This window comes from Hyperolius riggenbachi, chromosome 5 (assembly GCF_040937935.1).
Source record: "Hyperolius riggenbachi isolate aHypRig1 chromosome 5, aHypRig1.pri, whole genome shotgun sequence".
NCBI lineage: Eukaryota > Metazoa > Chordata > Amphibia > Anura > Hyperoliidae > Hyperolius > Hyperolius riggenbachi.
In genome coordinates, this window is record NC_090650.1 from 390,133,857 (window position 1) to 390,159,738 (window position 25,882).

A 25,882-nucleotide genomic window follows, 5' to 3' on the forward strand; every position below is an offset into this window, starting at 1 on the left:
ATAGGAATCCCACAAATTACCCCATTTTAGAAGGAAGACACCCCAAGGTATTCCATTAGGAGGATGGTGAGTTCATAGAAGATTTTTTTTTTTTGTCACAAGTTAGCGGAAATTGATTTTAATTGTTTTTTTTCACAAAGTGTCATTTTCTGCTAACTTGTGACAAAAATAAAATCTTCTATGAACTCACCATACTCCTAACGGAATACCTTGGGGTGTCTTCTTTCTAAAATGGGGTCATTTGTGGGGTTCCTATACTGCCCTGGCATTTTAGGGGCCCTAAACCGTGAGGAGTAGTCTTGAAACCAAATGTCGCAAAATGACCTGTGAAATCCTAAAGGTACTCATTGGACTTTGGGCCCCTTAGCGCACTTAGGGTGCAAGAAAGTGCCACACATGTGGTACCGCCGTACTCAGGAGAAGTAGTATAATGTGTTTTGGGGTGTATTTTTACACATACAGATGCTAGGTGGGAGAAATATCTCTGTAAATGACAATTATTTGATTTTTTTTTACACACAATTGTCCATTTACAGAGAGATTTCTCCCACCCAGCATGGGTATGTATAAAAATACACCTCAAAACACATTATACTACTTCTTCTGAGTACGGCGATACCACATGTGTGACACTTTTTTGCAACCTAGGTGCGCTAAGGGGCCTAACGTCCTATTCACAGGTCATTTTGAGGCATTTGGATTCTAGACTACTCCTCACGGTTTAGGGCCCCTAAAATGCCAGGGCAGTATAGGAACCCCACAAGTGACCCCATTTTAGAATGAAGACACCCCAAGGTATTCCGTTAGGGGTATGGTGAGTTCATAGAAGATTTTTTTTTTGTCACAAGTTAGCGGAAAATGACACTTTGTGAAAAAAAAAACAATACATATCAATTTCCGCTAACTTGTGACAAAAAATAAAATCTTCTATGAACTCACCATACTCCTAACGGAATACCTTGGGGTGTCTTCTTTCTAGAATGGGGTCATTTGTGGGGTTCCAATACTGCCCTGGCATTTTAGGGGCCCTAAACCGTGAGTAGTCGTCTTGAACCCAAATGTCTCAAAATGACCTGTGAAATCCTAAAGGTACTCATTGGACTTTGGGCCCCTTAGCACAGTTAGGCTGCAAAAAAGTGTCACACATGTAGTATCGCCATACTCAGGAGAAGTAGTATAATGTGTTTTGTGGTGTATTTTTACATATAACCATGCTGGGTGGGAGAAATATCTCTGTAAATGACACATTTTTGATTTTTTTTACACACAATTGTCCATTTACAGAGAGATTTCTCCCACCCAGCATGGGTATGTGTAAAAATACACCACAAAACACATTATACTACTTCTCCTGAGTATGGCGATACTACATGTGTGACACTTTTTTGCAGCCTAGGTGCGCTAAGGGGCCCAACGTCCTATTCACAGGTCATTTTGAGGCATTTGTTTTCTAGACTACTCCCCACGGTTTAGGGCCCCTAAAATGCCAGGGCAGTATAGGAACCCCACAAGTGACCCCATTTTAGAAAGACGACACCCCAAGGTATTCCGTTAGGGGTATGGTGAGTTCATAGAAGATTTTATTTTTTGTCACAAGTTAGTGAAAAATGACACTTTGTGAAAAAAAAAACAATAAAAATCCAATTTCCGCTAACTTTTGACAAAAAATAAAATCTTCTATGAACTCATCATACACCTAACAGAATACCTTGGGGTGTCTTCTTTCTAAAATGGGGTCACTTGTGGGGTTCCTATACTGCCCTGGCATTTTACGGGCCCAAAACTGTGAGTAGTCTGGAAACCAAATTTCTCAAAATGACTGTTCAGGGGTATAAGCATCTGCAAATTTTGATGACAGGTGGTCTATGAGAGGGCAAATTTTGTGGAAACGGTCATAAGCAGGGTGGCCTCTTAGATGACAGGATGTATTGGGCCTGATCTGATGGATAGGAGTGCTAGGGGGGTGACAGGAGGTGATTGATGGGTGTCTCAGGGGGCGGTTAGAGGGGAAAATAGATGCAATCAATGCACTGGGGAGGTGATCGGAAGGGGGTCTGAGGGGGATCTGAGGGTTTGGCCGAGTGATCAGGAGCCCACACGGGGCAAATTAGGGCCTGATCTGATGGGTAGGTGTGCTAGGGGGTGACAGGAGGTGATTTATGGGTGTCTCAAGGTGTGATTAGAGGGGGGAAATAGATGCAAGCAATGCACTAGCGAGGTGATCAGGGCTTGGGTCTGAGGGCGTTCTGAGGTGTGGGCGGGTGATTGGGTGCCCGCAAGGGGCAGATTAGGGTCTAATCTGATGGGTAACAGTGACAGGTGGTGATAGGGGGTGATTGATGGGTAATTAGTGGGTGTTTAGAGGAGAGAAGAGATGTAAACACTGCACTTGGGAGGTGATCTGATGTCGGATCTGTGGGCGATCTATTGGTGTGGGTGGGTGATCAGATTGCCCGCAAGGGGCAGGTTAGGGGCTGATTGATGGGTGGCAGTGACAGGGGGTGATTGATGGGTGGCAGTGACAGGGGGTGATTGATGGGTGATTGACAGGTGATCAGTGGGTTATTACAGGGAATAACCGATGTAAATATTGCACTGGCGAATTGATAAGGGGGGGGTCTGAGGGCAATCTGAGCGTGTGGGCGGGTGATTGGGTGCCCGCAAGGGGCAGATTAGGGTCTAATCTGATGGGTAACAGTGACAGGTGGTGATAGGGGGTGATTGATGGGTAATTAGTGGGTGTTTAGAGGAGAGAATAGATGTAAACGATGGATTTGGGAGGTGATCTGATGTCGGATCTGCGGGCGATCTATTGGTGTGGGTGGGTGATCAGATTGCCCGCAAGGGGCAGGTTAGGGGCTGATTGATGGGTGGCAGTGACAGGGGGTGATTGATGGGTGGCAGTGACAGGGGGTGATTGACAGGTGATCAGTGGGTTATTACAGGGAAGAACGGATGTAAATAATGCACTGGCGAATCGATAAGGAGGGGGGGTTGAGGGCAATCTGAGTGTGTGGGCGGGCGATTGGGTGCCCGCAAGGGTCTAATCTGATGGGTAACAGTGACAGGTGGTGATAGGGGGTGATTGATGGGTGATTGATGGGTAATTAGTGGGTGTTTAGAGGAGAGAATAGATGTAAACGATGGATTTGGGAGGTGATCTGATGTCGGATCTGCGGGCGATCTATTGGTGTGGGTGGGTGATCAGATTGCCCGCAAGGGGCAGGTTAGGGGCTGATTGATGGGTGGCAGTGACAGGGGGTGATTGATGGGTGGCAGTGACAGGGGGTGATTGACAGGTGATCAGTGGGTTATTACAGGGAAGAACGGATGTAAATAATGCACTGGCGAATCGATAAGGGGGGGGGGGGGTTGAGGGCAATCTGAGTGTGTGGGCGGGCGATTGGGTGCCCGCAAGGGTCTAATCTGATGGGTAACAGTGACAGGTGGTGATAGGGGGTGATTGATGGGTGATTGATGGGTAATTAGTGGGTGTTTAGAGGAGAGAATAGATGTAAACGATGGATTTGGGAGGTGATCTGATGTCGGATCTGCGGGCGATCTATTGGTGTGGGTGGGTGATCAGATTGCCCGCAAGGGGCAGGTTAGGGGCTGATTGATGGGTGGCAGTGACAGGGGGTGATTGACGGGTGATTGACAGGTGATTGACAGGTGATCAGGGGGGATAGATGCATACAGTACGCAGGGGGGGGAGGGTCTGGGGGGGTCTGGGGAGAATCTGAGGGGTGGGGGGGTAATCAGGAGGGAGCAGGGGGCAGTTTAGGGACTAAAAAAAAAAATAGCGTTGACAGATAGTGACAGGGAGTGATTGATGGGTGATTAGGGGGGTGATTGTGTGCAAATGGTGGTCTGGGGGGTGGGCAGGGCGGGGTCTGAGGGGTACTGTGGGCGATCAGGGGGCAGGGGGGGGGGCAGATCAGTGTGTTTGGGTGCAGACTAGGGTGGCTGCAGCCTGCCCTGGTGGTCCCTCGGACACTGGGACCACCAGGGCAGGAGGCAGCCTGTATAATACACTTTGTATACATTACAAAGTGTATTATACACTTTGTAGCGGCGATCGCGGGGTTAACAACCCGCCGGCGCTTCCGATTGGCCGGCGGGTTGACGTCGCGGGTGGGCGGAGCCTATTGCCGGTGGATGCGCGCGCATCCCAGCGCGCGATCCCCGGCCAGAGAGTGCCCCAGGACCTGACGCCAATCTGCGTTACGTGGTCCTGGGGCTGCCACTTTGCCGCCGCCAATATGAAGTAGGCGGTCGGCAAGTGGTTAACTGCAGATCCAAATGGCCTGAAAATATGAAATTTGATTCTGAGGGAACAAGTCAATTTTTTTTCCCCCAAAAACACCTAATAGTTTTGGAGAAAATCGATGTTAAAAAAATTCAAAGAAAAAATGTTTTTTAAACTTGGTAAAATTACATTTTGTGGCAGGACACTATACTATATACGTGAGTTCCAAGTTCTGTGAAATTAGCACATTACGATCATCATTAGGACAGAAAGAGGCACAAAGGGACATGGGGGAATTAAGGTGGTACAGAGGGGACACAGTGGATGCAAAGAGGGGGGCACTGAGTGAACAGGAGGACAGTGGTGACAGTGTGGGGCACTGGAGACACAAGGGAACAAAGGTGATACAGAGGGGGACACTGGAGGCACAGGGACAGAAGGGACACAGAGGGGGTCAGTGGATGCACAGGGGGAACAGAGGTTACACAGAGGGGATAATGGAGGCACAGAGGTGAGACAGTAGGAACAGAGGTGACACAGAGGGGGACACTGGAGGCACAGGTACAGAAGGGACACAGAGGGGATAATGGAGGCACAAAGGAACAGAGGGGGACACTGGAGACACAAGGGAACAGAGGTGACACAGAGAGGGAAACTGGAGCACTGGGGACACAGAGGAGGACACTGGAGGCACAGAGGGACACAGGAGGAACAGAGGTGACACAGAGGGGGACACTGGAGGCACAGAGGAACACAGGAGGCACACAGAAACAGAGGTGACACGGAGGCAGACACTGGAGGCACAGAAGGGACACAGAGGGGATAATGGAGGCACAAAGGAACAGAGGGGGACACTGGAGACACAAGGGAACAGAGGTGACACAGAGAGGGAATCTGGAGCACTGGGGACACCGAGGGAGATGCTGGAGGCACAGAGGAGGTACAGGGGACAGAGATGGCACAGTGTTCTGGCATAAGAATGGATTCAGGTTAAGAACGAACCTAAAGTCCCTATCTCATTAACCGGAGACTACTGTATTTTTGAAAGCATGAAAAGTGAGCTTTTCACTTTTTCACTCAAAAGGGGGCTCACATTGAAGGACTACATCTCCCGGCATGCATTGCGCCGGCCAAGAATGCGCCATAGGAGCTTGAATCAGCTGCACCTGCAGGACTTGCTGAGGAAGATGGTGGAATGCATACAGATGGGAGGGGCTTGGGAGCAGGCCCATAGGAGTGTAATGCTTGCTACCTCCCCAACGGCCCACACTGTTCACAAACCTCCCTCAGGGCGAGCTTCACGTTATAAGTATATAAAATTCACTATATTAATAAAATTATTAATATAGTGCAGAGAGATCCCTTTAATCTACATTAACTGATGCCCAAGCTGGTTCGGATTAAATCTGACTAAAGTGCAGCTTTAATGTAAGTAAGAGATGGGCTGCTATAAAGAACGCTCACATTTTTAATGACTTCTAACGCATTAGCCATAAGAATCATCTTCGGCGGTGTCTGATCCTGGTCACGAATCGGAATACTTGATTAGCTTTTACGCCATCCAAGGGATTCACTACAGGAAATGGGCTGCAAATCTCCTCTTGACACAGTTACACATTAGCTGGAAATCAAAGGTCACCTTCGCTGTGAATACCAGATTGGGCTGGTGCTCTTCTGCTCTACAAGAGGTGTTTGTGCAATTAAACCACTGCAGAGAGACACATTAAGGACAATAATGAGCTTTTATGGTGACAATTAACTAAAGAGTAAGGTGCAAAACAAACTGAATTGGCAGCAGCAGGGCAGAAGTACACAGTGCCTGTTAACAGGTGCACCTTAAAGTGGGCTTGTCACCATAAAAAATCAAATTTCAACAGCAATTGGTCTGAGTGTATTTACCTTCCTGGCGGTAACCCCGACCTACACCCAGGGTAGCCGCCGCAGAGGATTACAAGGCCCAGAGAGGAATTTTTTTGAATAAAGCTTGTTGTAAACCTTGTAGCTAGCACTAGGCTAGCTACCTGTGTCCCCCAAGTCCCTCCGCTCTGCTCCGATCCCCCTGATCGCCGCCGTTATACGTACCACCCCGGATCCCGCAATAGCGCAGCCTCTCCAATCACCTCCAGGCTTCGCTATGGGGAGAATTGGGACTGTGCACGATGTCATGACGTTAGACGTCATGTCCGAACGTCGCCATAGCGACGACTGAAGCTTAATGGGGAGGCTGCGGCTCTCGCGGGATTGCGGCTGGGTAAATATAAGCGCAGGCAATGGGGGGGGGGGGGTGGTTCAGAGAAATGCGGGGGGGACTTGGGGGATACAGGTAGCTAGCCTAGTGCTAGCTACAAGGTTTACAACAAGTTTTATTCAAAAAATTCCTCTCGCGGGCGCAACCACCGAAACTGCGTACCGCCAGGGAACCAGAAATGAACCTAGACGGGAAAATGAAAAAGATGTTATACATACCTGGGGCTTCCTCCAGCCCCATAAGCTTTGATCGATCCCACGCCGTAGTCCTCCGCTGCCTGCATCTACGAGAACCGGCTCCCGTCACTGACGTCATCTGAGCCGGGCTACGCAGGAGAAATGCGCCCCCTCTACGTATCTCTCCAGCGGCTGCTGCAGAGATACGCAAACAGCGCACTTCCCTTACGCTTAGACTGGCTCCGACTGACGGAACAGCGGGGAGCCGGTCCTCGTAGCTGCGGACAGCGGTGGATGGCGGTGTGGGATCGATCAAAGCTTATGGGGCTGGAGGAAGCCTCAGGTATGTATAAAATCTTTATTTCATCTATGGTTCCCTTTAAGTGATAAAGATGCTAATCCTGCATTCAAAACTTTCAAAAATGTTTCTGCTGTTATGATTTGGAGTTATCACATATTTAAGGAGCACTGGCCCTTTAGTAGTCATTGCCAAACAGTTGCATGCTGGGGGTTCTTTTTTATCTATTATATATTCCTCCTCTTCCATTTATTCCCCTGCCTAGCAGCTTATCTGAAACACGATCCCCTGCTCACTTGTGTTTACAAGCAAGGCCGAGGTGACTCACCGACTGTAGGAGAAAAGAAAAAATAGTAAAGGGCAGAAATGACATCAGGATTTAACCTAAACTGTGGGCAAAAGACATGGTTCCCACCAGGAACAGAATTATTTTCATTTACTATATAACATTCACTGAAATCAAAACGTGGACATTACAATACATGTGTTATGTAAGTATATCAAGTATTTATCTACTTATACAGTGGTTTGCAAAAGTATTCGGCCCTCGAAGTTTTCTACATTTTGTCATATTACTGCCACAAACGTGAATCAATTTCATTTGAATTCCATGTGAAAGACCAATACAAAGTAATTATTCAGCCTGTTCAGTCAATACTTTGTAGAACCACTTTTTGCTGCAATTACAGCTGCCAGTCTTTTAGGGTATGTCTCTATCAGCTTTGCACATCTAGAGACTGAAATCCTTGCCCATTCTTCTTTGCAAATCAGCTCCAGCTCAGTCAGATTAGATGGACAGCGTTTGTGAACAGCAGTTTTCAGATCTTGCCACAGATTCTCGATTGGATTTAGATCTGGACTTTGACTGGGCTATTCTAACACATGGATATGTTTTGTTTTAAACCATTCCATTGTTGCCCTGGCTTTATGTTTAGGATCGTTGTCCTGCTGGAAGGTGAACCTCCGCCCCAGTCTCAAGTCTTTTGCAGACTCCAAGAGGTTTTCTTTCAAGATTGCCCTGTATTTGGCTCCATCCATCTTCCCATCAACTCTGACCAGCTTCCCTGTCCCTGCTGAAGAGATGCACCCCCAAAGCATGATGCTGCCACCACCATATTTGACAGTGGGGATGGTGTGTTCAGAGTGATGTGCAGTGTTAGTTTTCTGCCACACATAGCGTTTTGCATTTTGGCCAAAAAGTTCCATTTTGGTCTTATCTGACCAGAGCACCTTCTTCCACATGTTTGCTGTTTCCCCCACATGGCTTGTGGCAAACTGCAAACGGGACTTCTTATGCTTTCTGTTAACAATGGCTTTCTTGCTTTTGCTGTGAAAATTGTTGCGCAAACGCTGACCGAACAATCGATTTCCATCCGAAATCTATCGTGTCCATGCGGATTTCGCTCAATCGCCGGCGGGTCAGAAGTGCGTCGATAGCGGCGTTCAAATGTCCGCCGACCGCCGCTAGCGGCAATACATTACCTGATCCGGCCGGCGCATTTCCCCGCTGCTACTGCTCCGCTGGGCTCCGGCAGGCTTCACTTCTTTCTGTCCGGAAAGAAAGTTTAAACAGTAGAGCGCCCTCTACTGTTTAAACTTCCCCAAACGTGAAGTGAAGCTGCAGCCCTGGAGCCGAGCGGCGGAGAAGTGGACAGCGGAGACCAGGGGACTGGTGCCGGCCGGAGCAGGTAATGTATGCGCTGGGAGCAGCAGCAGCTCAGCAGATGGTGAATCGGTTTCATGCTGAAATCGATTCACAATCTGTTTGCAGTAAAGGCAGCCATACGATCCCTCTCTGATCAGATTCGATCAGAGAGGGATCTATCTGTTGGTCGATCTGATTGCAAATCGACCAGTGTATGGCTACCTTTAGATGACTAGTTAACTCTAAAATAACTAACTGCACTCCTCTGCCAGGATAAATGGGTTGTTGCAATAACACATCATCTTGGGGCAGGTTTAAAATTATGAAAGACAACTAACGCTAACCTCCCATCCTAACACACCAACCTCCCCCCTCTCTATGTTCAACACGAAACCTCCCCTCTCCACTCCTTACACTAACCTCACCTCTCCACTCCTTACACTAACCTCCCCCCCCTCTATGCATAACACTAACCTCCCCCTCTCCTAACACTAACCTCCTCCTCTCCACTCCTAACACTAACCTTCTCCTCTCCACACAAAACACTAACCTCCCGCTATCCACGCATAACACTAACCTCCCCCTCTACATCGAACACTAACCTTCTCTTTCCTAACACGAACCTCCTCCTCTCCACACATAACACGAACCTCCTCCTCTCCACACATAACACGAACCTCCTCCTCTCCACACATAACACGAACCTCCTCCTCTCCACACATAACACGAACCTCCTCCTCTCCACACATAACACGAACCTCCTCCTCTCCACACATAACACGAACCTCCTCCTCTCCACACATAACACGAACCTCCTCCTCTCCACACATAACACGAACCTCCTCCTCTCCACACATAACACGAACCTCCTCCTCTCCACACATAACACTAACCTCCCTCTCTCCACACATAACACTAACCTCCTCCTCTACATCGAACACTAACCTTCTCTCTCCTAACACGAACCTCCTCCTCTCCACACATAACACGAACCTCCTCCTCTCCACACATAACACGAACCTCCTCCTCTCCACACATAACACGAACCTCCTCCTCTCCACACATAACACGAACCTCCTCCTCTCCACACATAACACGAACCTCCTCCTCTCCACACATAACACTAACCTCCTCCTCTCCACACATAACACTAACCTCCTCCTCTCCACACATAACACTAACCTCCTCCTCTCCACACATAACACTAACCTCCTCCTCTCCACACATAACACTAACCTCCTCCTCTCCACACATAACACTAACCTCCTCCTCTCCACACATAACAGTAACCTCCCCCTCTACATCGAACACTAACCTTCTCTCTCCTAACACGAACCTCCTCCTCTCCACACATAACACGAACCTCCTCCTCTCCACACATAACACTAACCTCCTCCTCTCCACACATAACACTAACCTCCCCTTCTACATCGAACACTAACCTTCTCTCTCCTAACACGAACCTCCTCTCCACACATAACACGAACCTCCTCCTCTCCACACATAACACGAACCTCCTCCTCTCCACACATAACACGAACCTCCCCCTCTCTACGCATAACACTAACCTCCCCCTCTCCACGCATAACACTAACCTCCCCCTCTACATCGAACACTAACCTTCTCTCTCCTAACACGAACCTCCTCCTCTCCACACATAACACGAACCTCCTCCTCTCCACACATAACACGAACCTCCCCCTCTCTACGCATAACACTAACCTCCCCCTCTCTACGCATAACACTAACCTCCCCCTCTCCACGCATAACACTAACCTCCCCCTCTCCACGCATAACACTAACCTCTCCCTCTCCACGCATAACACTAACCTCCCCCTCTCCACGCATAACACTAACCTCCCCCTCTCCACGCCTAACACTAACCTCCCCCCTCTCCACGCCTAACACTAACCTCCCCCCTCTCCACGCCTAACACTAACCTCCCCCCTCTCCACACATAACACTATTCTCCCCCCTCTCCACACATAACACTATTCTCCCCCCTCTCCATATCTAACACTAACCTCCCACCTTCACATCTAACACTAACCTACCCCCATTTCACGCCTAACACTAACCTCCCCCCCTCTCCATTCCTAACACTAACCTCCCCCCTCTCCACGCATAACAATAACCTACACCCATACCATGACCAACACTAACCTCCCCCCCTCCACATCTAACACTAACCAAAGCTCCTCCAAGCCTAATACTAACCCCCCCTCCCCATACCTAACTCTAACAACCCCCCCCACCCACCCCAATAAACTTGGATAATTCCAACTAATACAGAAAAGCGAAACACAAAGGCAACTATTTAGCTTTAAAGGGAACCAGAGAGGAAGGAAAATAAAAAATAGGAAAAGCTTTTATACATACCTGGGGCTTCCTCCAGCCCCATAAGCCTGGATTGCTCCCACGCCGCCATCCTCCGCTTCCTTTATCGCCGGTACCGGGTCCCATCACTTCCGGCGGACGCGACCAATTTTCCGCATGCACAGGGGCTCTCTCCAAATCCTTACGCATGCGCCTGCGTAGTATGGAGCCGCACGCGTAAGGATATGGAGAGAGCCGCTGTGATGTGAAAAATTGGCGGCATGCTTACGTCGACTGGCCGAAAGTACGGGACCCGGTACTGGCGGATAGAGGCAGCGGAGAAGTGCGGCGTGGGAGCGATACAGGCTTATGGGGCTGGAGGAAGCCCCAGGTATGTATAAATGCTTTTCCCCCCCAACATCTCTGGTTCTCTTTAACAGAAAACCAGGGCTGTGGAGTTGGAGTCATTTTGGGTACTTGCAGTTGGAAGTTTCATAAACTGAGGAGCCAGATTATTTTTGTACCAAAGCCTTAGTTCTGGTAAGTATTAGACTAAGGAGTCAGAGTCGAGGAGCCAGAGCCATGTTGGCTACCTGTAGTCAGAGGTTTCAAAAACGGAGGATTCAGAGTCGGGTGATTTTTGTACAGACTCCACAGCTCTGCAGAAAACTATAGATCAGCACATCCTGCCATGTGGCGTAATGAGGCTTGACAGTGAACTGAAACATGACCACATAAGCGATGTTATGTAGAAGCACAGGTTAGAAATTATATGAAATAATATAAAATGTTACAACATACCAGTCTTCCTCTGTGGATCCTTCCGAGAGATTGCCGTGTCCCTTTTCCATCAGCAGCTCAGAGCACTGGACATACCTTTCGCTCTCAACCGTCTGCATGGGCTCCATCTTAGAGTGTGTCCCTCTGTTAAAGCCCTTCACTTCCTGTTCCTCCAGAGACTCTAACATGCGGATGACTTCCTTATTCACTCCCCTGCGCTTGGCCAGAACGAGGGGAGTGGCACCTTGGTGATTACTGCAAAAAGAATGAAGAGAATATTACAGAGGAAGGAAGACTGAACACCCCAAAACCCAAACCCTTTTTTTTAAAGAAGAGAATGCACTTGTTCTATTTGTGAGCATTTTGCTGAATGCTCGTCATTGAAGACAAGGGCTCGCTCAGGAATCAAAACTTTTTTGCATTTGCGCATCTCCCATTTGCAAGTTTTTTTCCCCACATTTTTAAATCAGACAGCCTTCTGCTGTCTTCTGTACGATGCACAGATCCCCAATTACAATGCATTTCATCACAATCCGAAAAAGTACATATAAACGAAAAAAAAAATGCATGTAGAAAATCGCAATCGCAGATCATCAGAAACTCCAAAACTGCACGCAAACACGCTAGGACAAGCGAGTTCCATGCCTTAGGGTATTTTATAGAAATCCCTGATAAGGTCCCTGGACAGTCAGGCTCATTCCAAGCCCCACTAATTTGTGACATGCTGACCTGGGCCAATCATCCAGTCAGTGATGATACGAGCAGGCACAGATTTAATTCATAGGACCCTATTGGCCAGCCCTTCTCAACCAGGGTTCCCTGGTTTATTTTCCCTATCGAGGTCAGCTGCTTCAGCTGGCAGGTTGAGAAAGTTCCAAAATGATGTCTCTAGCTACTCAATGTGATCTTCACTCATTTTCCGCCCATCCTGAATTCTAGCTTCCCTAATTGTTCCTCACTGCTGCAATGGCCATGTGACTGTTATGACATACCGTACTACATTGTGGAATACCACAACTAAAGATGTATAAACAGCAGATGATGAGGAAAGGGAGAAAACCCAAACACCGGGCAACTATAACAGGAATGCAATTATGGAGGGCATGAAATAAGTGCCCATTAAAGGAGAAACATGGATTGGGACTATTACAATAATAAAAGGTTTAAACTCTCCCACTTTTAATGACCAATACTACTATAAATAAATTGCCTCTCCCTCAGTTAATGCAGGGGTTCCCTGAGATCCTAAAATAATTTGATGGGGTTCCTACAGAGTAAAAAGTTTGAGAAAGGCTGCTAAAGGCATAGATGTCCTGGCCCCTTAGACTTCACCCTTCATGAAACTACAAAAAGTGTGCCAGCTGTCATTTTTACCTTACTTCCTTTGCCCATCATAGGTAGCCAAAGGTGTCCCTTAGCATTAGGTAGACAGAGGTACCTTCAGTGGTAAGTAGCTAGAGGTGCCCCTGACTGAAGGGACATCTCGTCAGTGGAATGCCGAAAGCTGGGCGGGTAGTCTCTCATTTACACTCATCAGGAAGGAGGGGAAGGGGCACTGGGGGAGGGAAGTGAGGCGCCTTCTTCATCATCACATGCCTGTAGGCATATGCCTACAGTGCCTTATGGTAAATACGGCCCAGGATACGAGTCATGTCTTGCATTCTTGTCCTGAGCCGCAGTCTCACAAAACGGTGAAGCCGCAGAGTGAGCATGGTGGCACACAAAAGAGAATCCTCAACGTTGGTTAAATAAAGCCCTGCTTCAGCCTACTATTGGTTTTTCATAGGATTGCAAGTTATTTATTACCAGTGTTTTGTGCATTGGATGTCCGTACTTCCTGCAATAAATTTATGTATCCATTTCCTGTTGATATGCAAGTGCAGTTTTATAGGAAAGACAAGGGTACAAAATCCCTCCCCATTCAATCTTCACCCACCTCAGGGTGCCCACTAACGTACAATTTTTATGAACAATTATTTATCTTGATCAGATAAATTTGCTCAAATGGTGAATAAACAAGTCAGCAGTTGCTCACGATAGATGAAAAATGATCATAAATAGACTGTTTATTGATCCGCCCGGGAGATTTGAAAGATCGTATCTGATCTTACCGGAAAAAAAATTGTACCGCTGTTGGATAAATACAATCGTGTAAAGCCAATTAGTTTCAATTTACTGCTATTCCTGGCAGCTGCATGCTCTGCATGCATACCTCCAACTCCCGATCACGTGACATGCATTTGGAGACAGAGATATGCAGCATAGAGCATGTAGCTGGTAGGAAGATCAGAGGAGACCAGAAGCAGCACCGGAGCAGGTAAATGTTAAAGGGGTTCTGTGGATCGTTAAAAAAAAAAAAAAACTGACACTTACCTGGGGCTTCTATCGGCCTCCTGCAGCTGTCATGTCCCGCGCCAACCTCCTACGATCCTCCGTTCCCCGCCGCTGGTCCTGGTCCAATTATTAATCCGATGCTACTGCAGCTGCGCGCGTGCTCGCTCCCGCGCACGTCTCCGGGAGCTTACGCTCAGTAAGCGCAGTAAGCTACCAGAGACTATTCGTCTAGTTAGACGAAGAATTGGACCGGCGGCGGGGAACAGAGGATCGTAGGAGGATGGCACGTGACATGATAGCTGCAGGGGGCCGATAGAAGCCACGGGTAAGTGTCAGAACCCCTTTAACTGCTCTACTGTGCTACTCTGCAAAAGGGGGAGGAGCAGGTCCTTATATCCCTCAAAACCCCCTTCCCCCAGCACGGTCGCTACAGTTGCACAATTTAGTCTGACACTGTGCAATAAATGCTAAATCTTAATAAATAAAATTAGCCTGTGACTACATTTTGGTCCCTTATGTAATTGAGTTTGACAACTCTGCCCTAGAGGCTAAAACGTGACGACAAAACATCAGGAACCAGTGCTACAGGCTTTCCTGCTCAGTAGCCAACTGTGTGCACTGGCCCTTAGGCCTTGTTCACATTGCGTTTAGTTTTTTCCCGAATCCCGGCGCTTTGGTGGGCGAATCGTTTTTGTGCTTAGCGGTTTTCTAAGCGTTATTTCCGAGCGGTTTTGTAATGCACTTCCTGACGCAAGTCACAAACTGAACTCTATGACCCGGAAAAGAATCAATACAATTTATTCTTAAAAACGCGAGCACAATCGCCTTATTGTGCGGTTTTTGATTTTCCTATACCTTCCATTGAGGCGCGCTGATATGCACCTTCTCATAGACATTCATTGTCCACGCAGTCGGGAGGGGGGCGGCCTTTTTAAAAACCGCACGTGGCCGAAAAATTGCCGAAAACACCTGCAGTGTGAACATACTGTTTTATCACCTGTAATGTTGTTTCCAGTCCTCACCAGCAGGCTGCTGGATAAGTTGCCAATAAAGAAAACAGCATGTGAGACAGCAGCTTAGCTAAACCAGGCACTTACCATATGTCAATCTTAAGCCCATTGGAAACTAGAAACTGAATGGTGTCCACGTGGCCACACAAGTGCAGCGCTGTGTTCCCCTGGTAATCCGTGGCCAGAAGGTCTGCCCCAAACTTGTGCAGAAGTTGGCAGATGTCTACATTTCCTCGGGCCGCAGCTAGGTGCAGGCCGGTGCGGCCACGGGTATCCCGGATGTTGGGGTCAAAGCCACTCTCCAGGAGACGCTTGGAAAAGTTGAAGTCGCCATCAATGCAAGCCTGCAGCAGCGGCACGTTGGTCAGGGAGGAATCGTTCACAAACACATAAGACATGATTGGACCCAGATCTGCTGCAAAGAGATAAAATGGAGGAATTAGCACAAATCAGCTCTTTTTAGTGCAGTTTTTCTTAACATTTAATTGGTATGCACCCCTTTTTTGAAAGTCTCCAAGTACTCCCTGGTAAAGATTCTCTCATGTACCTCTTGGCACAGATGCATACCTCTCTATAGCATGCATAATCCTTTTAAACCATCAGTGACCAGATAACATATTGAAGGCAATACAAGTAACCCTGTGTCACTAAAGCCTTATGGCCCATACTCACGGGCTACAAATGTCGCCGCAACACGCGGCGCGCGTGTTGCAGCGACAGGTCGCCCGTGAGTATGCGGCGTTGCACGGGCGCGCACCCCGAACTGTCGCTCGTCGCTGATGTCGCCAGCCGATTAAACCACTCAATCGCCTGGCGACAGTCGCCGCCGCAACGGTCGCTAGTCCGCGTGAGTACGCGGACTAGCGACAGCAACAAGATAAGTAATATATTGGGCATCCGGCGGGGGGGGGGGGGGGGTCAAGAACAGAGACAGGTTCCGCTGCATCAGCTGCCAGGTCCCTCCGCCGTGTGTATGTGGAGGGACCTGGCGACGAGCTGTCGCCGGCCTGTCGCGCACACGCTCACGTGTGCTATCGACAGGCCAAAAAGTTGCCCGTGAGTATGGGCCATAATACACACATGGTTTGCGACTGGGGTGGCCAGTCCAGGCTGTCACTGCCAAGAATCTAGCATGTCTCTGTATACATGCTAGATTCTCGTCAGGGACCGCCTGGACTGGCCACCCAAGTCGCAAACCCTGTGTGTATAAGGCTTTAGTGACACAGGGTTACTTTGTACTGCCTTCAATGCTTTGCCAAGAGAACACCTTGGCTGAGCACATTGTTCTCCTCTTTACCCCCCAAATACACATAAACAGACACACACACACACACACACACACACACACACACACACACACACACACAGGAAGCCTCTCCGTCATACACTGCCGCCGTCCGTCCTCCTTCCCTCCTCCATAGGAACAGAGCATGCTGTGAGGCTGAAGACTACCGAAGCATCTGTACAGCTATTTTTTTTAATTTTTTTTTTTTATTTTAATGCCTCCAGGGTTGGAGTTGTTTTGAATAGGTGTGCCAAGGGGTCCCAAAGGCGCTAGGGGAAGCATGACAGAAGGCTCTGGTTTCAAATGTGTTGTGTTGGACTCTGGATTGTTGGGCTATGGGTCGTCAAGTTGTTAGATCCTGTCAATCTGAGGTTGTGGGAGATATGATACAGTTGCAACAGTTGCAACAGATCCTGCATTCATCCAAGGCCAAAATTGTGTAGCGATTTGAATATTAGTATGCCAATTTTAAAGAGGATTCTCCATTTTATAGGTAGAAGAGCAAGTAAAAAAAGATTGGCGTTATGTGGCAATAGCTTGGTTGGCTTGTCAACAGCCATGCGGCAGCATTCTGTACTGGCTGCAGGCAGTGAAGGTCTTTATTTGGAAGGCCCTTTCCAACATTGTAGTGATGTGATGAAGGCATGAACTAGGGTTGAAACATCTGCTAGAGGTATGAGGTGCTTGATTTTTGCTATGTTCGTTAGTTGAAAAAAGGAATGTTTCACAACAGCTAAAATTTGATTCCCCATCAATCAGTACACCCAAGCTGCACACACACTCAGAGAAAAGAAGTTCTGAACTTCCTACCCTAAGCAAACCCGAATTCAAAAAAATTGCCTACTTGAAAATCTTCTACTTTTCTCAGAAATGGACTCATTTTCATCCGCCCTCCCACAGCACAGCAACAGTCAAGGCTAAGCACATTGTTAATGAGCATGTGTGAACTGCACATGCCCAGCGAAAGGAACCACTCATGTACAATGGAAACGAGATGTGCAAAAGCAGTTCCCTTAATTCGAACGGCTGGATTTAAAGTGCACCAGAGCTTGTGAAAGAAAAAGTTTGATACATACCTGGGGCTTTCTCCAGCCCCATAAGCTCTGATTGCTCCCACACCATCGTCCTCCGCTGTCTGCAGCTTCAGGAACCGGGTCCCGTCACTTTAGGCAGTTGGGGCCAGTCTACACAGGAGAAGTGCACCCTCTACATATTTGATGGAGAGATACGCAAACAATGCACTTCTCTTACGTCAGACTGGCCCTGACTGACAGAAGTGACGGGACCCGGTTCCCAAAGCTGCAGATAGAGGACAGCGGTGTGGGAGTGATCCAAGCTTATGGGGCTGGAGGAAGCCCCATGTATGTATCAAACTTTTTCTTTTCACAAGCTCTGGTACACTTTAAAGTATACCTGACACGAGGCAAAGCTATCTTAGGTAAGCACAGAGGAATGTTCATGCAGGGAATAGGATGGTGAAAGGAGGGAAAATCGCTGCAAGCCCGCCTCTTTCTGTCTGAAAATTTGACTTTAGCCAAAAGTCAACATTTTTAAGGCGTGATTACAGGGATCAGAGGGAATGAGGAGGGGACTGGACATACAGCCTGATTCAATTAACTTTTTCTCCTGAGTTTTCTAATTTTATACAAAAGATAAATATATCATAGGAGAGCACTTAGGAGAAAAAGTTGATCGGATCAGGCCAAATATACAGAGGTGGATGGATCCAGCATGAACATACAGCTGTGCTTACTAGAGGTAGCTTTGCCTCAGGTCTGGTGTGGTTTAAATATTGAATACTTTATGCAGGAAGGAGTGAAGGCAAGACTAAAAAAAAAAAAAAAAAAACCCTGATAAGACACTGGGCCTAGTGTTTTCCATCCTCAGGTGTTAAGGGTACTAAGTTCAGTTATTGATAAACATGTATTTTTTGTGACTCTCTTTCAAGTGGGATAGTTCCAATGGACTTGCATACAGCCCCTGGTTTCCCATTATTTAGGAAGGGCAAAAAGCGTATCCCAGAAATGATACACCTGTAAGCGTAACATCAGTTGTGTGCAAACTATTTAACTATTTTTTAGCATCAATATGGATTTACTAAGAAACAGATCTTGATTGACTAACATGCTCAGCTTTTATTACACGCTAAATTCTCATATGTATATTGAGAAAGCTGGACATGTGATACTCGTGGACTTTGCAAAGGCCTTTGATACTGTTCCCCACAACAGTTCTGTGCAGAAGATGAGGATGCAGGCACTGGTGAAGAATCTGTGTACATGAACATGGAACTGAGACACTCTTAAGAACGCTTTTTTTTATCTGTCAGCGCTGGGTTTTAAAAAAAAAATGCTCCTATTGACTTGCATAAAAAATGCTGCGATCACGATATTTTGAAAAATCGTGATCTCGCTAATTTTGCTGCGATTTTTCCCTCGATTTTAATCCAAGTCAATGGGAACATTTTTTAAAACCGCAGACGCAGTGCTGACAGATCAAAAAGCGCTCTGCAGGCCTAATGGAGAGAAGGTAAAGAGCTGAGGTTAACAGCTCATATTAAAAATGGGTAACTGGTAGCAGTGGCAACAGTCACATGCACATGGCCACTGTGCCATTGGTGAATAAGTATGGAGGCTGTAACTCAGGATAGGCAGACAAGGAGTAAAGAAAGCACACAAGAGCCGAAGACCTCCTCTGAAGGTCACTAGAGGGAAGAATCTCAGGAGAACCGCTGCAGGGTCCTCAAGGAACCCTAGGAAAAGCCTGCTGTATAAAAGCTTGTGCACACGTCCAACAAAAGAGCACGAACAACCCATCAATATGACTAACTGCACAACCAAGTGATTGCACGACTTGTATTTTCCCGCATATTAACCACTTGAGGACCAGGGGATTTTCTAAGGATCTGTGCTGCGTGGGCTCTCCAGTCCGCAGCACAGATCAGGATTGAGCCAGGGTGACCAGACTTCCCCCTTTTCTTCCCCACTAGAGGATGTCCTGCTGGGGGAGTCTGATCGCCGCTGGCTATTTCTGCTTAGCGGGGGGGGCTCCTCAAAGCCCCCCTCCGCAGCGATTTTCCGCCTCGCTCTGTTTCCCTCCCTCCCCTCCTTCCCCTGGGCGGCGCAGGACGACGATCCGTCCTGCACCGCCTCTGATAGGCTTCAGCCTATCAGATGCCGGCGATCCCCAGCCAATCAGAGGCCGGAAATCGCCGATCTCCTTTACGGCGCTACTGCGCAGTAGCGCCGTAAACACCAGGGATTTCTTCCCCGTGTGTTTACATTTAGCCTGCGAGCGGAGGCTCGCAGGCTGTTCACGGAGACACCCTCCATGGTAACACCACTTCGACCTGCCGACGCCTATTGTCGTTAGGCGGTCGTTAAGTGGTTAACCAACTGAACAACAAACTCATTTGCATACTGCGCAGACAAGCGAGAGATGGACTGCATGACACGGACATATGAAAAACAAGTACAAGTCATCAAAAGACTTGTACACACGCTGCCAACTGTACAATATCAGCCCAACAGTTGTGTGAGTTGATCCGCCGGTTGTATCAGATTAACCGCCTGTTATCAGTCACTTGTCTACAGTGTTCTCCCCAGAATTTTTTTTTTTTTTACAGCCGGGTGGCATGAAAAAGTAGCTGGGAGATGACAGCCGGGTGCTTACCAAAACTAGCTGGGTGGAGCACCCGGCTAAAAGAGCCTGGAGAGAACAATGGTCTAGTCGTCTGTCATGAGTACACGCGCCCAACAAACCAAGGTTGGACGATAGCTTGGCAGAAAAGTTGCACGTGTGTACGAGCCTTATACATAGTTACATAGCTATTTTGGTTGAAAAAAGTACATAAATTGGAGAATAAGGTAAAATAAACTTACGTGTTCTTGAAATCGGGCAATCCAATTAACACTACTGTGCGTTTTGATAAGATGCAATCCAAGATCTTTTTTTTCAAATCTGCAAGAAAGAAAATTATATTGTCTTATTACAGTAATAGACAGTCAGTGTTCCAGCTATCATTCTACAGTATAATATTCTCAAGCAGAAAGCAAGACCGTTATGCCAAATTTTACCGTTGGCTGAAGTTGAGATAGACTTTGCTATAGGATTTTGCTTCTACTGCATATAAAAACTATAATTAGCGTATTCTCCAGCCTAATATCACAGATATTTATCAATGAGTTGCTAAGGATTCCAAAATGATGCAGATGCATGAGAATGCGGTACTGCCCAGCACATCACTGTGCCCCGTGCACTGCTTGCGCAGGCATCCCACACCGGCATTCTTTGCTGAAATCCACTCAGCAAGGCGTCATTGTGCCCAGGCACTAAATGATTTTGACTGGCCCAATTTTAAAGAGACTCTGTAACAAAATGTTCATCCTTATTTCTTCTATCCTATAAGTTCCTATACCTGTTCTAATGTGCTCTGTCTAACTGCAGACTTTTCTAGTTGCACAGTGGCTGTATTATCTCTGTTATATCATCTAATTTTCTCTCCTCTGTCGGTCTGAGGCAGTCAGGCTGGAATGTGCTGTGCTGCTTGTGATTGGAAAGACGCTATACACACCCTCTCCAGGCCCCCTGCACTCTGTATGACTCACACACTGAGCTACTCTCAGCCTATCACTTGCTATGTCTTGTTTGTAAACACTGCCTAAAAATGGCAATTACAAGCCAGGATTGCAGCAGGGAGTGGCAGAAACAGCACAGAGGGGCCCAGGAGAACATAATGAATAGAATGGTATGCTTTTTATTGTAAGAATTTTAGAGTACAGATTCTCTTTAAAGGGGAACTGAAGAGAGAGGTATATGGAGGCTGTCATGTTGATTTCCTTTTAAGCAATACCAGTTGCCTGGCAGCCCTGCTGATCCACTTCCTCTAATACTATTAGCCATAGCCCCTGAACAAGCATGCAGCAGATCAGGTGTTTCAGACTTGAAAGTCAGATCTGACAAGACTAGCTGCATGCTTGTTTCTGGTGTTATTCAGATACTACTGCAGAGAAATAGACCAGCAGGGCTGCCAGGCAACTGGTATTGATTAAAAGGAAATAAATATGGCAGCCTCCGTATACCTCTTACTTCAGTTCCCCTTTAAGCATTATACAAACTGCAATTAAAAAATGCATCACGGAAAAGTTGCAGCTCATTTGTCCACTTTATATATTGTGAGTAGGGATGAATGATCCATATAGGACCGCCGTTCCAAATCAATTGGAACAGAACAAGAGTTTGAGCACCGTGGCTGCGGGGTAACTCGCCCTTGACACTGCCCTCCACAGTGCACTCCAGCTCTTTATACTTCCTTCACAGCCAGAAGGAGAAAGTAGCTGGAAAGCTGGGGGCAGTGCACAGACGCGGCATCAAGGAGTTCACTGGAACCAGGAAATTTGGGCACCCACTAACAGCAAAAGTTTAAGCGCAGGCTTAGGAGCCCATTGTAATTATCCCTAGGGAGGGGAAATTTGGGCCCCTGGAAGTCGGGGGCTGCTGCGGGAGCCTAAATTCCCCCCTTCTTACCTGGGCGCCTGGGGATTGTTTTTCTTTTTACTGGTGGCAAGGAGGGTTAAAGTTAGCTGTGGGTAGGGTTTGAGGCGGAGCCTAAGGTTAGCCAGGGGAGGAGGAAGGGTTAACCACTTAACGACCGCCTAACGCCGATACGCGTCGGCAGGACGTTAGTGGTATAGCATGGAAACGGCCTTTCCATGCTAGTTCACAGAGACTGTCTCCGTGAACAGTGTGCGAGCCGCCGATCGCGGCTCGCATGCATAATGTAATCATGCGGGGAAGAAATCCCCACTGTTTACATCACACGGCGCTGCTGCGATCGGCGATCCCCGGCCTCTGATTGGCCGGGATCGCCGGCATCTGATAGGCAGAAGCCTATCCTATCAGGCGCAGGACGGACTTCCGTCCTGCGCATTACTGCTGAAGAGGGAGAGGGAGGTAAGCGGAGGGAGGGCGGAAATGGCTGCGGAGGGGGGCTTTGAGGAATAATAATAATAATAGCCGGCGGCGATCAGACCCCCCCCCCAGGCAGGACATCCCCCTAGTGGGGAAAAAAGGGGGGAAGTCTGATCGCCCGGCCACAATCCTGATAGGTGCTGCGGGCCCCCTGGTCCTTAAGTGGTTAAGGACCACGGGCTTAAACCCCCCTAGTGACTAGGTTATTTTTTACAAATTAGGCCACTGCAGCTTTAAAAGGTGCGTACATACATCGGATTTTTCCAAACAACCGGTCATTTGGACGTCGAATTGGGCGTGTTCAGCTGATAAGACTGGTTCTGACGGATCCGCTTGGCGGATCGGTAAAATCCAGTGTTATCAGCTGAACGACCGTTTGTACACACGCCCGATTTGACGTCCAAACGACTGGTTGTTTGGAAAAATCCGACGTGTATGTGCCTTAAGGGCTCGCTGCAGGGCCGCACAACTCAACTCAGCAAGTGATTCCCCCCCCCCCCCCCTTTCTGCCCACCAACAGAGCTTTCTGTTGATGGGCTGTGATCGCTCCCACAATGTTTTGGGGATTTTTTTTACAAATATTTGTTTTAACAATAAAATTTCCCTATTTTTTTTTTTTTTATTATTGTTTTTTTAACCCTCCCTCCATTGTGTTTCCACATTTCTGCGATCTGCAGTGCTCAAATTCTGGTTGCTCTTAATAATTTGGAAGAGCATTTTGAAATGGAACACTCATCCCCAATCGTGAGCTCCATGTTGTATTGAGAAAAAAAAGGTCCCTACTCAAGAGTTTTAAAAAAAAGCATTTCCCAAGCAGAGCACATTGTTCAAACGATGGTGCGATCTTTGAAGAAAAGAATACCTGAAGTGAGGAAAAAAAAAGTTAGAAACTTCAGTAGAGCGAAAGCTCTGGATAGTCCAAAAGCTTCCATGATCTTCTTACGTCCCTCTGTTCAGCACCGGGCCCCATTTTGCAACATTCAACATTATTGTTGAATAATGCTCCCTCGATGTACAAGAGTGGTCGTGCTGAACAGCCTGTTCAGCACCCCCGCTATTGTACATGGAGGGAGCATTATTCAACAATAATGGTAGTACGGACGGCGAATTGTAGTTTCACAGAGCTGTTCATGTGCGGATTTGTTCAACATGCACCAGCAGCTCTGTGCTAAGGTACAGATGTCCTTGTACACTGAGGGGAATGAAGCTGTGAAGAAGAGGCTCCCGGCTGGTGTACCAACTTGCCAGCAAACCTGTCAAGCCAGCATACATTTTCTTCTGCTCTTGCGCAGCGACACCTCCTATGTGGTTAGGTCATAATAAAATATTGGTAAACATTACCGATATTTTACTATATGAATGAAGTGGTAGAATATTGGTAAATGTACTATTACAGCTATCTTAAAGAGTAACTGTCAGGCTGCAGAAGCTAATTTAAACCTCTATTCTCCTGTGTTAAACAGTTTAGACGGAAGCCAAAAAGGCAATAGTGAAGATAAAAATCGATGTGTGCTTATCAGCAAAGCTGTTAGACCCAAGAGGACGCAAGCCGCATACCATACTGCAAAGCATTCTGGGGCCCTCCCCTCGGCTGCTAAGGAGAAGTTACAGGATCAAGTTTCAGCAGCTTGTAACTCAGTCCAGCGCACAGCACTGATAAATTGATAAATCTCCCGGCAGAGTACACTGCAGGAGTCCGCTATTGTTCCTAGCCACATGGCTAATTAATATTCACTGCACACTAGTGTTATTCAGTACGAGCTTTTCTGTGATCAGGAAGCAGGCAGGACATGACGACACATTTGGCTTCATAGGAGACAGACAAACATGGAACCTGCCATGAGCTGTCAGGAGCATCAATCTCTGCATATACTATATACAAATTCTGTGAAGTACAAACGTGGACAGTGAAATGCATATGTAATGTAAGTACAGCCAGTATTTAGCTACTGATATACGTGTTTATTTTCTCTGAGACCTTATACCTAACAGCTCCTCTTTAAAAGCTGTACTATTACCGCCATCTTAAAAATAGTGTATGGTAAGGCCCGGTTCACATCTGCAAAAACAGCCAAAAGGATACGGTGAGCGGATCCGGTCTCCAGATCTGGATGGCTCAGTCCATGGCTCGGTTCACATATGAAAACGGATCTGGTCAATGATTGAGTGGATCTGTTTTAATTCAGCAAATACATACCTGATCTTTTACTGCAGCTGACGGTAGAGGGTCCGTCTTCTTCCGCTGTGACTACACTCACATGACACGGAAGACTCTACCACCGGCTGCTACGGAAGATTAGGCATGTATAAACCCTCCCTAGCCCACCCAGTACCCCCCCCCCCCCCCCGGCTGCTGCACCCTCCCCTCACCTTTCGGCCCATGCCCCCATGGAACGGTCCGTTTCTTCACTAGTGTGAAAAAACGTTCGGTTTCCCATTGCCCCCAACGCTGCTGCATTTTTGTCTGGATCCGTACCGGGGGACGCATGTGAATCGATCCATAGGTTAACATTGGATCCATTCACATCCGTTCCGTTTGTACAGTATACGTTCCGGAAAAAAAACGCTAATGTGAACCAGGCCTAAATTAATAGGTAAGTTAGTCGGCGTTAGTCTAGTTTAGGGGACCCAGCAGGAAACCTCATAGGGAACAGTTCTCCAATCACAGCATACCTCTACAGCATGAAGCATTGTGATTGGCCTAACAGTGTGGGTGTAGTTTACTGATACCTAGCAGTGCTTTATAAATAATAGAGGATGTTGTCCAGCCAATCACGTCAGCTGAATTTCCCTATGAGGTTTCCTACTGGGTCCCCTAACCTAGTGCCAAAAAAACCGTTTCACTTACCTGGGACTTCTACTAGCCCCCTGCAGCTGCCCTGTGCCTGCACCATCCTAGAACGAAGTTGCGGTCCCCCACCATGGCAAAGTTTTGTTTTTGGCGACCACTGCACCTGCGCATCCTCGCCCTTGTTGCCAAGTCCCAGGTAAGTGAAACGGGGTTTTTTTTGGGGGGGGGGGGGGGTGGGGTTAGTTAAGGTTCTCTTAACTTGTCAAACTAACATACACATATTTTACTTGGTCATGTATGCTAGACTGTTGGAAAACCGGCAGTGAAGAGGTCGTGGAGTCCTCTGGCGCATCTTTTTTGGTTTTTGGTTTGCTTTTCAAAAGGCCACTATCGCAAAAAAAGTAAGCAGTTAAAATCTGACAGAACCGACATGTTTTGGGCCAGTCCATCTCCTCATGGGAGATTCTCTGGTTTTCTTTGTTTTCAACAACATTTCCTGAACAGTAGTTTAACTGCCAAAATAGTAAGATACCAGCCAACCTCCCTACTCACTTAGGGCCCATTTCCACTAGGAGCGGTGCTACATAGCCGCATCGCACCGCAGGTGTCCTGAAACACATGCACGTCAATGAAAGAGTTTCCACTGCGTGCATGTTCTGCGGAGCGGTGCGGAGCGATCCGAGAATCTGCAGCATACTGCAGATTCTCACACGCCCGCAGCCGCGTCCCATCTCCTCCAATACATTTCCGCATCGGGAGATGCGGAAGTGATACGGCCGG

At 47.6% G+C, this 25,882-nt stretch overlaps 1 protein-coding gene and 1 long non-coding RNA gene across 4 annotated transcripts in view; one reads left to right on the forward strand and one right to left on the reverse strand.

Moving 5' to 3' along the window:
- ANKRD46 (ankyrin repeat domain 46) overlaps positions 1–25,882 on the reverse strand; it is a 48,979-nt gene that overhangs the window by 10,479 nt on the left and 12,618 nt on the right. For 2 of the 3 annotated variants that reach the window (XM_068237734.1, XM_068237733.1), the window contains 3 exons: positions 20,223–20,301; positions 15,144–15,471; positions 11,734–11,967 (listed from right to left, as the gene is read on the reverse strand). In XM_068237734.1, coding sequence (XP_068093835.1) covers positions 11,734–11,967; positions 15,144–15,454 — 545 coding nt within the window. In that variant the 5' untranslated portion in view covers positions 15,455–15,471; positions 20,223–20,301. The remainder of the gene's footprint in view (positions 1–11,733; positions 11,968–15,143; positions 15,472–20,222; positions 20,302–25,882) is intronic. The other variant, XM_068237735.1, reaches the window with a different exon arrangement.
- LOC137519082 (uncharacterized) lies at positions 16,794–23,990 on the forward strand. Its single transcript, XR_011020963.1, has 2 exons — positions 16,794–17,014; positions 23,775–23,990. It is a non-coding gene; the product is annotated as an uncharacterized lncRNA (long non-coding RNA).